The following is a 15,434-nucleotide window of genomic DNA, read 5'->3' on the forward strand; positions in this document are numbered from 1 at the left end:
CAAATTCCACACAGACAGTCACCCAAGGTGGGAATCAAACCCAGGTCCCTGGTGCTGTGAAGTAGCAGTGCTAACCACTGAACCACTGTGCCACCCAGATGTCTGTGTTGTAACTGTACTGGAACAGTTTGACCCTTGGTGTACCAAGTAATGAGTCACAGGTCTTCAGTACTATTGCCAGAGTATTGTCAGGGCCCATAGTTGTTGCAGTATCTATTGCCTTCAGCTGTTTCGTGATATCACACGGACCAGCATCTGTGATGCTGGGGATCTCAGATCCAAAATGGATCATCAACTCGGCCTTTCTGGCTAGTATTGCTGTGAATGCTTCACCTTGTCTTTTGCATTGATGTACTGAGCTCCCCAATCATTGAGGATGGAGATACTTTTGGAGTTTTCTCCTCCAGTGAGCGGTTTAATTGTCCGCCCACCATTCATAACTGGATGCAGAGCTTAATTCCAATGCATTGTCTGTGAGATCATTTTACCCTGTCTCTTACTTGCTATGTGTATTGTTTGGCACAGTTGAGAAGTAGTCGTGTGTTAAAACTTCACCAGACTGACACCTCATTGTCAGGTATGCCTGGTACTTGGAGGAGGAGGAGGAAGGCATTGTGGAGCCCAATTATCCTGCTGTGCAAATTCTTCGAGTGGGCTCTCCAAACAGTCAGAGAAAATTCTGGCCATGTGAATCCGAACACGTTTCTCCTAAGGGCAACACAATCCTTGCTTGCGTTTGGCTCAGTGCCACACCCTTCCCACAAGGAGTGGCCATGTCTGTCACACAGCCAACATCTGCTGTTCCTCTGCAATACCTGGAAAATGCATCACCACTGGCCACAGAGTGAGGCCAATCACCTAGTATTGTCCTATGCACCATTGCATTGTTCTGGTACCTCAAAGAACACAAAATAAATCTGGGCATCACTGTAAACCATCTCATTATATTTTGGGTAAATCTCTGAACAGGAAGCATAATAAATCACCTGAGTCAACCTACTGGCACACCACCATTGGTACACACTTGTTCCTATGGGATTCCCTTCCTGAGACAAGTGTAGAAGCTGCTGCTTGCTGGTGTATGTGAGATTGAGATGCCTACAGTGCCATCCTTGGGACTGCAGTGTCAATGAGGGTTGCCTGAGCTTTTACCTGCTCCAGGGAAAACAATCCCAGCCTGTTCAGCCTCTCCCTATAGCTCAAATCCTCCATCTGTTTTGCCTGGAGCGTCGGAGGCTGAGGGGTGACCTTATAGAGGTTTACAAAATTATGAGGGGCATGGATAGGATAAATAGACAAAGTCTTTTCCCTGGGATCGGGGAGTCCAGAACTAGAGGGCATAGGTTTAGGGTGAGAGGGGAAAGACATAAAAGAGACCTAAGGGGCAACTTTTCCATGCAGAGGGTGGAACGGGTATGGAATGAGCTGCCAGAGGAAGTGGTGGAGGCTGGTACAATTGCAACATTTAAGAGGCATTTGGATGGGTATATGTATTGGAAGGGTTTGGATGGATATGGTGGGACTAGATTGGGTTGGGATATCTGGTTGGCATGGATGGGTTGGACCAAAGGGTCTGTTTCCATGCTGTACATCTCTATGACTCGATGACTTTAAGTCCTGCTTCGGGAGTTCAGAGCTTCTGAACTACTAATTTATTTCAGCAAATCAGATCTCTGGGGACACTCTAAAGCTGAGGTCAAGGCCATTATTTCAACAGATTGTAAACAAGTAAAACACCTCTCTGCACCGAACTACTGAAATGACACACATTTCGGGTTGGAAAGACAGCGTGCAGCTGCACATAATGTTTTAGATTGCAGTAGATTTTCCTTATCTCTTAGATAAGAGATTAAAAAGAATCAGAAGGCTTTAAAATATACTTTGTGCAGTTTTTAAGTCATCTTCCATAGTCTTCAGACCTTTTGCACCTTTAAGTTGAATGGTATAGAAAAAAGAAAATGGCTGCCATCAGCATTTTAGTTTGAAGCTCACCCTGTCCTGAAGCTTGATTGATGTTGGACTTGACAAAAAGCTGTAGCCCTTGTTCAATCACATTTAAGCTCTGAATTTGAAGACGGTAGAGAGGAGTGAGGTGCTGCAATGAATCTTGGCAAATAACTTGCCAACCACATCTGCACGGTTGCAGTCAGTTGCTTGCCCAAAGTGAACAGAGAGTGCCTGTGACTGACAGGGGACAGCAGAGTGCCAAGTAGCAGTGGGAAAACAGACACGTTGCAGTTCAAGGAGGTTGAGAATGATGAGAAATGGGAGCAGCGCAGATCAATCGATAGTCAGCAGTTGATGGAAATTTGTTGTGGGCGATTGGTCAGACATGACCAACAAGAAAGAAAGTACTACATTAACATTACCGCAATCTATGTCACTATAGCATGTTGCCAACATCCCAGTCAAAAGAGAATAAAGAGAAAGGATTCTTAGGTCCTCATGTACCCTTCCAAGCACAGATATTTCCACTGGGGACAGTAAATCGGTGATATGACTGTGTACTCGGGACTGCCTCTATATCAGCTGCCAATGGAGAGATGAGGAGAAAATACATGAGACAAATGCGGAGTTTTGGAAATTTCTGATTCTGGCTCGTCACAGTCCATTGGCAGGCTATCAGCCCTCCCTGATATCTCTTTCTCTGCTTCTGGAAAGCTCCAGGCCAAGGAGACTGCCTGATGTTTCTGGCCCAGTCTGCTCTTGTGCAAAGCTATTCCAGTAGAAAAGCCCCTGCAAAGTGCCAAAGGTTCCAATGGGAGCAGGTTTCATCTCCCAGGCCAAATAGTTGGGGTTGATACTTTGTTCATTTCAGATCTTCAGCATCTGCAGTACATTGCTTTGAGTTCTAAGAGCAACCTTTTCAACAAAGGAAAGTTCAAGTGGGACAAATCGGCAGATAACAAATGCAAGTCTTCTTTGGGGTTAGGCTGCTTGAGTTCAGGTGCATAGTAGACTTGACTTCTTCAGACTTTCTGCCATCTCTCATCTACGTTCAATAGGGAAAAGTAGTTTTCACTAGAAATTCCACCTCATCTGTCATAAATTCTTTCATGATTTGTGGGTGTCCATGGTTAGATCAGCAATTGTTATCCTGGAGGAGGTGGTGGTGAGCTGCCTTCTTGAACCACTGCAGTCCTTGTTGTATAGTTGTACTCACCATGGAGGGATGGACTTTGACCCACCGACTGTGAAAGAAAAATGACACAGTTCCAAGCCAGGATGGTGAGGGATTTGGAGGGGAACTTGCTGGTAGTGGTTTTCCTACGCATCTGCTGCCCTTGTCTTTTGAGATGAGATGGAGGTCTCAGGTTTGGGAGGTGCTTTCAGAGGTGCCTTGCTGAGTTATTGCAGTGTATCTGGTTCACACTGCTGCTAGTTGGTGGAGTGAGTGAATGTTGGAGGTGGTGGGTGAAGTATTGTCCAAGTGGGCTGCATGATGATTCCTGATCTCACCCAGAGAAATGTGATTGGTGTGGCTGCCTCTTGGTTAGAAAAGGGGAAACATCACCCATGATTCCAACCCTAATTCAAATCAAAAGAAGGTTGCTTGAGTTTGTTTTCCCTCATCTTTCCGGGTTCTTCTGCAGTAACCCCATTAAGTTGAGATTTTAAAAAATGATTCAAGTTTTAGCAGCTCTGTTGTATTTCTAGATATTTTCTTATTAACCTGTTGTGACACTCCTTTGAAGTTGGTGAGACTTGAACCAAGGCTTCATAGTTCAGAAATGAAGAGCAGAACAGCTCTCCACCATACTTTTATCTTGAGGTCTGCTCTGTGCCTTAATTGCATTGTGTGAAAGACAACCTTATAGTAATCTGAAATTTCCTTTTTTACTAATTTGAACTGTTGTCCTCAATGGTATCAAACTACTTGTATTTTGTTGGAGCTGCACTCATCCAGGCAAGGGGGAAGTATTCCATTACCCTCAGTACCTGTGTCTTGTAGATGGCTTTGAAGTTAGCAGTTGCAGAATTTCCAGCCTCTGACCTGCTCTTTTGGTCACGGTTTATAGATGGCTGGTCCAGTTAAGTTTCTGATCAGTAGTGACCCTTGGGAAGTTGATGTCAGGAAATTCAATGATGGTAATACAATTGGTTATCGAGGGGAGGTAGTTAGATTTCTCTTGTTGGTAACAGTCAACCTATCAATCCAAGCCTGGATATTGCCTGGGGTTTGCTGTAGGTGTGCATACAATATTTCATTATCTGAGGGGTTGTGTATGGACCTAAACATTGTACAATCATTTGTGAACATCTGAGGATAGGGAAGACCATTGATGAAGCAGCTGAAGGTGATTGAATATAGGTCACTACCCTGAGGAACTCCTGCAGAGATGCTTTTTTTTAACTTCCTCCATGGTGGGCTGGGTAGTAAGGTTAGATCACATGGGATTCAGAAGGGACTAGCTAATTGGATCCAAAATTGGCTTGAAGATAGGAGACAGGGGGTGGTGATGGAGGGTTGCTTTTCAACCTAGAGGCCTGTGACCAGCAGTGTGCTGCAGGGATCAGTGCTATGTCCACTGCTTTTCATCATTTATATAAATTATTTGGATATGAATAAAGGAAGCATGGCTAGGAAGTTTGCAGATGATACCCAAATTAATGGTGTAGTGGTCAGTGAAGAAGATGATCTCAGAGTACAACAGTCCCTTGATCAGATGGGCTAATGCAGGGGGAGTGGCAGATGGAGTTTAATTTAGATAAATATGAGATGTTGCATTTTGGTAGGGCAAACCAGGGCAGGACTTATACAGTAAATTGTAGGGCACTGGGGAGTGTTGCCAAACAAAGAGACTGAGGGATGCAGGTGCACAGATCCATGAAAGTGGAGTTGCAGGTTGACAGGATGGTGAAGAAGGTGTTTGGCACACTTGCCTTCATTGGTCAGAACATTGAGTATCGGAATTGGGATGTCGTGTTGTGGGCATTGGTGAATCCAGGTTGAGGGTACTGCATACAACTCTAGCCACCCTTCTCTTGGAAGGGTGTTGTTAAACTTCAAAGGATGCAGAAAAGATTTACTAGGATGTTACCGCAGCTGGAGGCTTTGAGCTATAGGGAGAGGCTGAATACGCTGGAACATTTCTCCCTGGAACATTGGAGACTAAGAGGTGACCTTAAAGAGGTTTATAAAATCCTGAGGGGCATGGATAGAATGAATAGTCAAGGTCTTTTCCGCAGAGTAGGTGACTCCAAAACTGGGAAGGCATAGGTTTAAGGTGTGAGGGAAAAGATTTAAAAGGAATCTGAGCGGAAACTTTTTCCACACAGAGGGTGGTATGTGTATGGAATGAGCTGCCAGGGAAAGTGGTGGAGGCTGGTAAAATTACATTTAAAAGGCACCTGGATGGTTATATGAATAGGAAGGGTTTAGAGGGATATGGGCCGGGTGCTGGCAAATGGCATTAGGTCAGATCAGCATGGATAAGTTGGACTGAAGGGTCTGTTTCTGTGCTGTATGACTCCATGAATCTATTTGTGCTGAACAACCAATTTGTGAGAATGGGTTTGTGGGAGATGAGGAATGCATTTACTGTCCCACCTTGCAGTTGATACATCCAAATTGGACTGCTCCTACTCTAACAGTCGCTATACTGGGTACTCCATTTCCTTATCTACTTGGTGTCTTTTTTTTTAGATTAGATTACATTACAGTGTGGAAACAGGCCCTTCAGCCCAACAAGTCCACACCGACCCACCGAAGCGCAACCCACCCATACCCCTACATTTACCCCTTACCTAACACTACGGGCAATTTAGCATGGGCAATTCACCTGACCGGCACATCTTTGGACGGTGGGAGGAAACCGGAGCACCCAGAGGAAACCAACGCAGACACGGTGGGAACATGCAAACTCCACACAGTTAGTTGCCTGAGGTGGGAATTGAACCTGGGTCTCAGGCACTGTGAGGCAGCAGTGCTAACCACTGTACCACCGTGCCGCCCCTGTTCTTTCAGGTCAGCTTTCAAACTGCCAACACCTTGGAAGGAGGTCTACACTTGTTGAGTTAAGAGGAGCGGTCCTTCTTCTGTTTCCATATTGCATTTGTAAGTTGTTTCAAAATGCTTTCTTTTTTAGTCTCTTGTTGCTCAGACTTATCTTCCTTCTCTTTCGCCGGTCAGATCACTAGTTAAGAAAGGGTCATATCCCAACATTATCAGAGATCAACCTACAAATTTAACAAAAGACAATGCTGGTTTCAGACTGACATCTTCCCTGTCTGCTCAGAAGAGCAGGTTAAAATTAAGACTGCAAAAAGATAGAAGTGATGTTCACCAACAGATTTTAACTGAAGACTTTGGGGACAACAAGACAATTTCAGTATTTTCTGGTGGGAAGAATTAAGTAGGGTTATAACCCCTGCTCGATAAATTCCCATGCCCAGTATTATAAGTGCTCCAATTGTCAAAGTGGTTGCATCTGTGACCCTTTGGGAAATGGCTTATTTGTCAGACATCGGAAAATTATCCATTCAAAGCAATTGCTCAGCTTGTAACATTTAAATTCTGGTCATAGAATAAATTGGCTCAGAAATCTCCAAAAAACGTTGCAATAACCTTTGTCAGTAAACAACAACAGAGCTTTGCATTTTCATCAGTGTACAGTCTGTTCAACTCGCTCACTAACACCACTGACATATGATACAAATTCTCACTTGCTGCACCAAAAACTACAATTCCCTGACTAAGATGGAAGACGAGAAGAAGATTTCCTTTTGCAATGTGCTTGTGAAATGAATATTCTCCTTTCCTGCATGAATTTGGTTTATAGGTAGTTGGATTGAGTTAAAAGTCAGGACATTAATGTCCTATCTTCAAATTAAAACATTATGGAGCTATTAGATTACAAAAACACAATTCAATGGACCAATTCAGTTTTATTGTGAAACGTATGCAGTGATATCCTTGTTTGTCAATTTTAATTAAAACCTATTTTTTTTTAACAGCTGTTGGATAATTTAATTAATCATCAAACCATGACAATTTTGTTATAAAGAGAATGCCAACATTAAATGTCCGTTTCAATGATATATTTTGGTATAAAACTGTAACCAAACTCAAAACAATAAGAAATTAGGTTTGCAACAGCAACTGCTCTATCTTTAGGATAGTGATAAGGCACAGACTGAAACCAGTTAATTGAAGGATCACAGCACATAGCTGAGGCAAGATTACAATGAAGAGAAGTTAAACCAAAAGAATAAGGCATTGTCAAGCTTGGGTTACTGTTACCACTTAGTGTACTGTTGCCACTTATCATACTGTTACCTTTTGGTAGATAGCAATTAGTTGGACAGTATGACAGATAGAAGCAATGAGGAATTTGCAACAGCAACAGTACGTGATGGATGGCAGTTATAGGAAGGCGGGAAAGTCTCAGATACAGTCACATAGATGAGTTAATTCCAGGAAAGGTAAGCGAGGTAGGCAGCTAGTGCAGGAGTCTTTTGTGGATATACCCATTTCAAACAGGTATGCTGTTTTGGAAAATGTAGGGGGTGATGGATTCTCAGGGGAACGTAGCACGAACAGCCAGGTTTCTGATATTGAGACTGGCTCTAATGCAACAAATGATATGTCAGCTTCCAAGAGATCAATTGTGTTAGGGGACTCTGTAGTCAGAGGTACAGACAGACGTTTCTGTGGCCAGCAGAGAAAAAGCAGAATGGTGTGTTGTTTCCCTGGTGCCAGGATCAAGGATGTCTCAGAGAGGGTGCAGGATGTTCTCACAGGGGAGAGGGGCCAGCAGGAGGTCATTGTCCACATTGGAACCAATGACATTGGAAGGGAAAAGGTTGAGATTCTGAAGGGAGATTACAGTGTGTTAGGCAGAAATTTAAAAAGGAGGTCCTCAAGGGTAGTAACATCTGGATTACTCCCAGTGATACGAGCTATTGAGGGCAGGAATAGAAGGATAGAGCAGATGAATGCATGGCTGAGGAGCTGGTATATGGGAGAAGGATTCATATTTTTGGATAATTGGATTCTCTTTTGGGGTAGAAGTGACCTGTACAAGAAGGACGGATTGCACCTAAATTGGAAGGGGACTAATATACTGGCAGGGAAATTTGCTAGAACTGCTCGGGAGGATTTAAACTAGTAAGGTGGGGGGTGGGACCCAGGAAGATAGTGAGGAAAGAGATCGATCTGAGATGGGTACAGCTGAGAACAGAAGTGAGTCAAACAGTCAGGGCAGGCAGGGACAAGGTAGGACTAATAAATTAAACTGCATTTATTTCAATGCAAGGGGCCTAACAGGGAAGGCAGATGAACTCAGGGCATGGTTAGGAACATGGGACTGGGATATCATAGCAATTACGGAAACATGGCTCAGGGATGGGCAGGACTGGCAGTTTAATGTTCCAGGATACAAATGCTACAGGAAGGATAGAAAGGGAGGTAAGAGAGGAGGGGGAGTGGCATTTTTGGTAAGGGATAGCATTACAGCTGTGCTGAGGGAGGATATTCCCGGAAATACATCAAGGGAAGTTATTTGGGTGGAACTGAGAAATAAGAAAGGGATGATCACCTTATTGGGATTGTATTATAGACCCCCTAATAGTCAGAGGGAAATTGAGAAACAAACTTATAAGGAGATCTCAGCTATCTGTAAGAATAATAGGGTAGTTATGGTCGGGGATTTTAACTTTCCAGACATCGACTGGGACTGCCATAGTGTTAAAGGTTTAGATGGACAGGAATTTCTTAAGTGTGTACAAGACAATTTTCTGATTCAGTATGTGGATGTACCTACTAGAGAAGGTGCAAAACTTGACCTACTCTTGGGAAATAAGGCAGGGCAGGTGACTGAGGTGTCAGTGGGGGAGCACTTTGGGGCCAGCGACCATAATTCTATTTGTTTTAAAATAGTGATGGAAAAGGATAGACCAGATCTAAAAGTTGGAGTTCTAAATTGGAGAAAGGCCAATTTTGACGGTATTAGGCAAGAATTTTTGAAAGCTGATTGGAGGCAGGTGTTCGCAGGTAGAGGGACGGCTGGAAAATGGGAAGCCTTCAGAAATGAGATAACAAGAATCCAGAGAAAGTATATTGTTGTCAGGGTGAAGGGGAAGGCTGGTAGGTAATGGAAATGCTGGATGGTTAAAGAAATTGAGGGTTTGGTTAAGAAAAAGAAGGAAGCATATGTTAGGTATAGACAGGATAGATCGAGTGAATCCTTAGAAAAGTATAAAGAAAGTAGAAGTATACTTAAGAGGGAAAACAGGAAGGCAAAATGGGGACATGAGATGGCTTTGGCAAATATAATTCAGGAGAATCCAGAGCTTTTACAAATATATTAAGGACAAAAGCATAACTAGGGAGAGAATAGGGCCCCTCAAAGATCAGCAACATGGCCTTTGTGTGGAGCCACAGAAAATGGGGAAAATACTAAATGAATATTTTGCATTAGTATTTACTGTGGAAAAGGATATGGAAGATTTGGACTGGAGGGAAATAGATGGTGACATCTTGCAAAATGTCCAGATGACAGAGGAGGAAGTGCTCGATGTCTTGAAACGATTAAAGGCCCCAGGACCTGATCAGGTGTACCCAAGAACTCTGTGGGAAGCTGGAGAAGTGATCACTGGGCCTCTTGCTCAGATATTTGTATCATCGATAGTCACAGGTGAGGTGCCGAAAGACTGGAGGTTGGCAAACGTGGTGCCACTGTTTAAGAAGGGCGGTAAAGACAAACCAGGGAACTATAGACCAGTGAGCCTGACCTCAGTGGTGGGCAAGTTGTTGGAGGGAATCCTGAGGGACAGGATATACATGTATTTGGAAAGGCAAGGACTGATTCGGGATAGTCAACATGGCTTTGTGCATGGGAAATCATGTCTCACAAACTTGATTGAGTTTTTTGAAGAAGTAACAAAGAAGATTGATGAGGGCAGAGCAGTAGATGTGATCTATATGGACTTCAGTAAGGTGTTTGACAAGGTTCCCCATGGGAGACTGATTAGCAAGGTTAGAGCTCATGGAATACAGGGAGAACTAGCCATTTGGATACAGAACTGGCTCAAAGGTAGAAGACAGAGGGTGGTGGTAGAGGGTTGTTTTTCAGACTGGAGGTCTGTGACCAGTGGAGTGCCACAAGGATCGGTGCTGGGACCTCTACTTTTTGACATTTATATAAATGATTTGGATGCGAGCAGAAGAGGTACAGTTAATAAGTTTCCAGATGACACCAAAATTAGTGGACAGCGAAGAGGGTTACCTCAGATTACAACAGGATCTGGACCAAATGGGCCAATGGGCTGAGAAGTGGCAGATGGAGTTTCATTCAGATAAATGCGACGTGCTGCATTTTCGGAAAGCAAATCTTAGCAGGACTTATACACTTAATGGTAAGGTCCTAGGGAGTGTTGCTGAACAAAAAGATCTTGGAGTGCAGGTTCATAGCTCCTTGAAAGTGGAGTCGCAGGTAGATAGAATAGTGAAGAAGGCGTTTGGTATGCTTTCCTTTTTTGGTCAGACTACTGAGTATAGGAGTTGGGAGGTCATGTTGCGGCTGTACAGGACATTGGTTAGGCCACTGTTGGAATATTGTGTGCAATTCTGGTCTCCTTCCTATCAGAAAGATGCTGTGAAACTTGAAAGGGTTCAGAAAATATTTACAAGGATGCTGCCAGGGTTGGAGGCTCTGAGCTACAGGGAGAGGCTGAACAGACTGGGGCTGTTTTCCCCGGAATGTCAGAGGCTGAGGGGTGACCTTATAGAGGTTTACAAAATTGTGAGAGGCATGGATAGGGTAACTAGGCAAAGTCTTTTCCCTGGGGTCGGGGAGTCCAGAACTAGAGGGCATAGGTTTAGGGTGAGAGGGGAAAGATATAAAACAGACCTATGGGGCAACTTTTTCACACAGGTGGAATGAGCTGCTAGGGGAAGTGGTGGAGTCTGGTACAATTGCAACATTTAAAAGGCATTTGGATGGGTATATGCATAGGAAGGGTTTGGAGGGACATGGGCCGGGTGGGACTAGATTGGGTTGGATATCTGATTGGCATGGACAGGTTGGACCGAAGGGTCTGTTTCCATGCTGTACATCTCTATGATTCTATGATAGGAGAAAGTGAGGACTGCAGGTGCTGGAGAGTCAGAGTTGATAAAGCATGGCACTGGGAAAAGCGCAGCAAGCTACTCATGAACCAGAAGACCAATGGAGAATTGAGAATTTTACTTGATCCTCTGGGCATGTGGCTAAACTCACAGATTCCAAAACCAGCAGTGTTCTTCCTTGGGCATGCAGATCATCTTGATAACCTGACTTCAACTTTGTAACGTAAACCATTACTATTTTGCCAAATGGGTAAAGAACAGTCAGGACATGGCAGCAAGTGGGTGAGACATTGAAGGATTGCAATTTCCATTGTTGTGCAAGAGGCCCAGCAATGCATATCTGGAACCCACAAGACAAGTATCGACCTATCCTGCCCTGCACGTAATCAATCCACTCCCTTCTCCCCTTTCTAACGAGAAGATATTGAGTGCTGGAAGGAAGTTAAAGGTCACAACATTTATTCAAGTATATTCCAGTCTTTTAATCCCTATCTCCGACCCCACCTTCCATGCTCATTGCTTTATTCCATCATGATACTGCCTTAACTCCCTCCATTTGCTGCTGCTATCTTCCAGCCAGGACTTCTCAAAAGCCTCCTTGTCGGTTTAGAGGCTGGTGATTGAAAGTAGGAAACTGTGATGAGTTTTTATTTTAACAGTGCTCATAGCTGAGTTTAATATTGCATATATTGTGGAAGGTCATGCCTGTCAATATTTGTGAACAATGGGCTTCTCTGAGATGACATCTCAAAGTGTATGTTGTATAAAATATTAGAGTGAGCTTTGGATTTACTGCCTTAATCTTAAATCATGCCATAAACTTTCCAAGTGCTTCAAACTTCAGTAATAAAATTGAATTCTCTGCAGTGTAAATAAAATTGAATGTACCTCAGATCTCATTTCAAGCTCATTATTCCTGGGTTGTATTGAAAAAAATCTCTCAACATAAAATTGTGAAATGAAATCCAAAACGTACAGCAAATGAGCAATCCTGTAAATTCATGCCAAAGGATCATGCAATGATGCATTTTGCTTTGAACCATTACCTGTTACCTGCCATGGCTGGAGCCCTTCCATTTCACACATCGAGCTTCCCAACTTAACTTCACTGGTCAATGATCTTACCTGCTGCACACCCTGGCAAGTTAATGACAGATCCAATGACCAGGGCACTGCTTATCATAGTTCTTAATTGGCTTTGTACATTGTCTAATTACTGACCTACAATTTGAAGGAGTTCCCTACTCGCCTTCAATCTTGCCTCATTGAAACGTGGAAAAGGACAGACTGATGTCTCGATTTCAACTTAACGTCAATTTACATTCATTTAAGTCTCCATCCATTTCAAACCTTGATTATAAAAGTACATCCAATTATTGCGGAACTATCAGAGCATTGAGTCAAATATATATGGACAACAGAGGAATTCACTTCAATGTGTTAGCATCAATCTCTGCTGAGACATCCAATGGCTATACCTCCTGCCTTCTTCTAGATATTTCTGTCTGTTTGCAATCACTCACCACTACTTGAGGTTACCTGGTTTACTTTCACTTAGCTATGGTAGGAGAAGGCTGTGGAGGTCTGGTCATTGAGTAGATTTAAGGCTGAGATGGGTTCTTGATTATCAAGTGGATCAAAGGTTATGGAGAGAAAGTGGGAGAATGGGGTTGAGAAACTTACCAGCCATGATTGAATGGCAGAACAGACTCGATGGGCTGAATGGCCTAATTTCAGTCATAGAGTCATACAGCATGGAAACAGACCCTTTGGTCCAACTCGTTCATGCCGACCAGCTATCCTAAGCTGATCTAGTCCCATTTGCCAGCATTTGGCCCATATTTTTAGATTTAGATTAGATTCCCTATAGTATGGAAACAGGCTCTTCAGCCCAACAAATGCACACCACCCTCCAAACAGTAACCCACCCAGATCCATTCCCCCACCCCATTTTTATCCCTGACACATGCACCTAACACTGTGGGCAATTTAGCACGGACAATTCACCTGGCCAGGATATCTTTGGATTGTGGGAGGAAACCCATGCAGACACGGGGAGAATGTGCAAACTCCACACAGACAGTCACACAAGGCTGGGATGAACCCGGGTCCCTGGCGCTATGAGGTAGCAGTGCGAACCACTGAGCCACTATGCCTTTATCCGTTTAAACCCTTCTTATTCATATACCCATCCAGACACCTTTTAAATGTTTAATTTCACCCACCTCCACCACCTCATCTGGCAGTTCATTCCATACATGCACCACCTATGTGAAAAAAAATTGCCCCTTCGGTCCCTTTTAAATGTTTTCCCTCTCACCTTAAACCAATGCCCCTACTTTTGGGCTCCCCTCCCCTGGGAAAAAGACCTTTGCTATTCACCATGTCCATGCCCCTCGTGATTTTATAAACCTCTATCATGTTAACAGTCAGCCTCCTAAATGCAGAGGGTGGTACGTGTATGGAATGAGCTGCCAGAGGATGTGGTGGAGGCTGGTATAATTGCAACATTTAAGAGGCATTTGGATGGGTATATGAATAGGAAGGGTTTGGAGGGATCTGGGCCGGGTGCTGGTAGGTGGGACTAGATTGGGTTGGGATATCTGGTCGGCATGGACGGGTTGGACCGAAGGGTCTGTTTCCATGCTGTACATCTCTATGACTCTGTGACTCTATCTCTGACAAACTGAGATATGGGTGAAGAAGTTTGTGTTGAAAGACAACTACTACATTTCATGTTTCAAAATGTTCATTGATGATATCAGGATATTATTTGTCTGAAATAGATCATTAATTTTTATTTGAATCAATTATTATTACTGCTTTGGTAAGGGAGCAGGTACATTTTTTATTTTTTAATTTCTGCAGCAACACGCTGTTGGAAGTTAACTAAAGGAACGATAAAGTATTGCATAAAGGGGTCATCATGAAATGAATGGGGTACTGAAATAATGTAAATTGTTACTTAATGAAGCTAGTTGACAATTCAATGTTAAAATACATGTGCGGTAAACCTACAACATATCATTAACTTATACATTTCTTTCCAGGTTGGATTTTCTCTGTCTTTGGCCTTCTGGGGTTTGCAAAGCATAATGAAAATCTGACACATACCAATGGGCACCAGTATAAGAATGAACCAGCTCCAATACAGCATGGTCAGCTTCAATATGCAATGTCACTCACAAAACGCTCAAAGTATTAAATGTGACATGACTCTGTACAAACTAATGGAAAAGAAATAATTTTACTAAGTAACATTCTGTTGGAAAAAAAGGAATGTGCTTTCTGATTGTAATAGAACACAAAATAATTTGATATTTTAGAATCAAAAATCAATAAGAATGACAATCAGTGATACTTTGCAAAAGAACATTATAGAGTTTATGTTACAGTATACATTGACTATAAATTTTCAGGAACTTAATTCTAAATGTGCTAATATTTACAACAGTTGAACACAGAAGGCGTACAAACTCAAATTTTTGACTTGCTTAAAATAAGCCAATGGCTGAGAACAACACTCATGCATTGGCAAAGTGCATTCTCTGAATTTGTCCTTTGCTCTCTGTGCAGTGTTTCTTCATAGGTTTGCATAAAATTAACTGAAGCTGAATGTAACCTGAAACGTTATTTAATACATTGCTGCTTAAATAAGTGATCCATAATTGTTGAAAACTAAATGTAAGTCAACATTTGATGAATGTGTGCAGCAAGATAATTGCACTTTTATCTCAGACCCAGAGATCAATTTTGGTTCTGCATGTCTATCTACATGTCACTTTTATGTCCCACTTTCCAAGATTCTGTTTTCTTTGTCTTTTCTAGCAACAAATAAATCAGTGCAATTGATGAAAGGAGTGATTGGTAATGTTTCCAGTTCACATAGGAGTTTTGGAGAATGATGTTTACTTATCTGTTATTGGAAGTCAATCATAGTTCTGTTTTTACCTTTCACCTTTCTCTGTAAAAACAGAAAATATTTGTTAACAATCTCTACAGCCTCAAGTACATGTCTCTCAGGAAAGACATATTTTCTTGAAACATCCTTTTATTTCTTCCATTGTGATACAAGACCTCACTATGGTCTTTTATGGTAATTGCCAACATGTTTTCATAGTCCTTACGCATCCTACGCATCTTTTAGAACTTCTTCTCATTTTTAAAAAATATTTCTTTCATTTGTTTCTGTAATATTTTTTATATACATCTTTGTAAATTTCATTTTTGATCTGACGTTTCAATATGTGTCAGTGGAACCTTGGCTATGGTGCTTCTATTTACACCTAGTCAGAAAATATCTAACCATGACCAAGTCAGAATGTATTTAACATGCTGTATGTCATATTTTATAATATTCTGT

At 42.4% G+C, this 15,434-nt stretch overlaps 1 protein-coding gene across 1 annotated transcript in view; it reads left to right on the forward strand.

The window, feature by feature from the left end:
- Positions 1-14,928, forward strand: part of agmo (alkylglycerol monooxygenase) — a 365,321-nt gene extending 350,393 nt beyond the window's left edge. Inside the window, exon 13 of the mRNA XM_072575376.1 lies at positions 14,122-14,928. Within this exon, the coding sequence (XP_072431477.1) occupies positions 14,122-14,178 (57 nt within the window). The 3' untranslated portion in view covers positions 14,179-14,928. The remainder of the gene's footprint in view (positions 1-14,121) is intronic.
- Positions 14,929-15,434: the final 506 nt, after the last annotated feature.

This window comes from Chiloscyllium punctatum, chromosome 8 (assembly GCF_047496795.1).
Source record: "Chiloscyllium punctatum isolate Juve2018m chromosome 8, sChiPun1.3, whole genome shotgun sequence".
Classification (NCBI taxonomy): domain Eukaryota; kingdom Metazoa; phylum Chordata; class Chondrichthyes; order Orectolobiformes; family Hemiscylliidae; genus Chiloscyllium; species Chiloscyllium punctatum.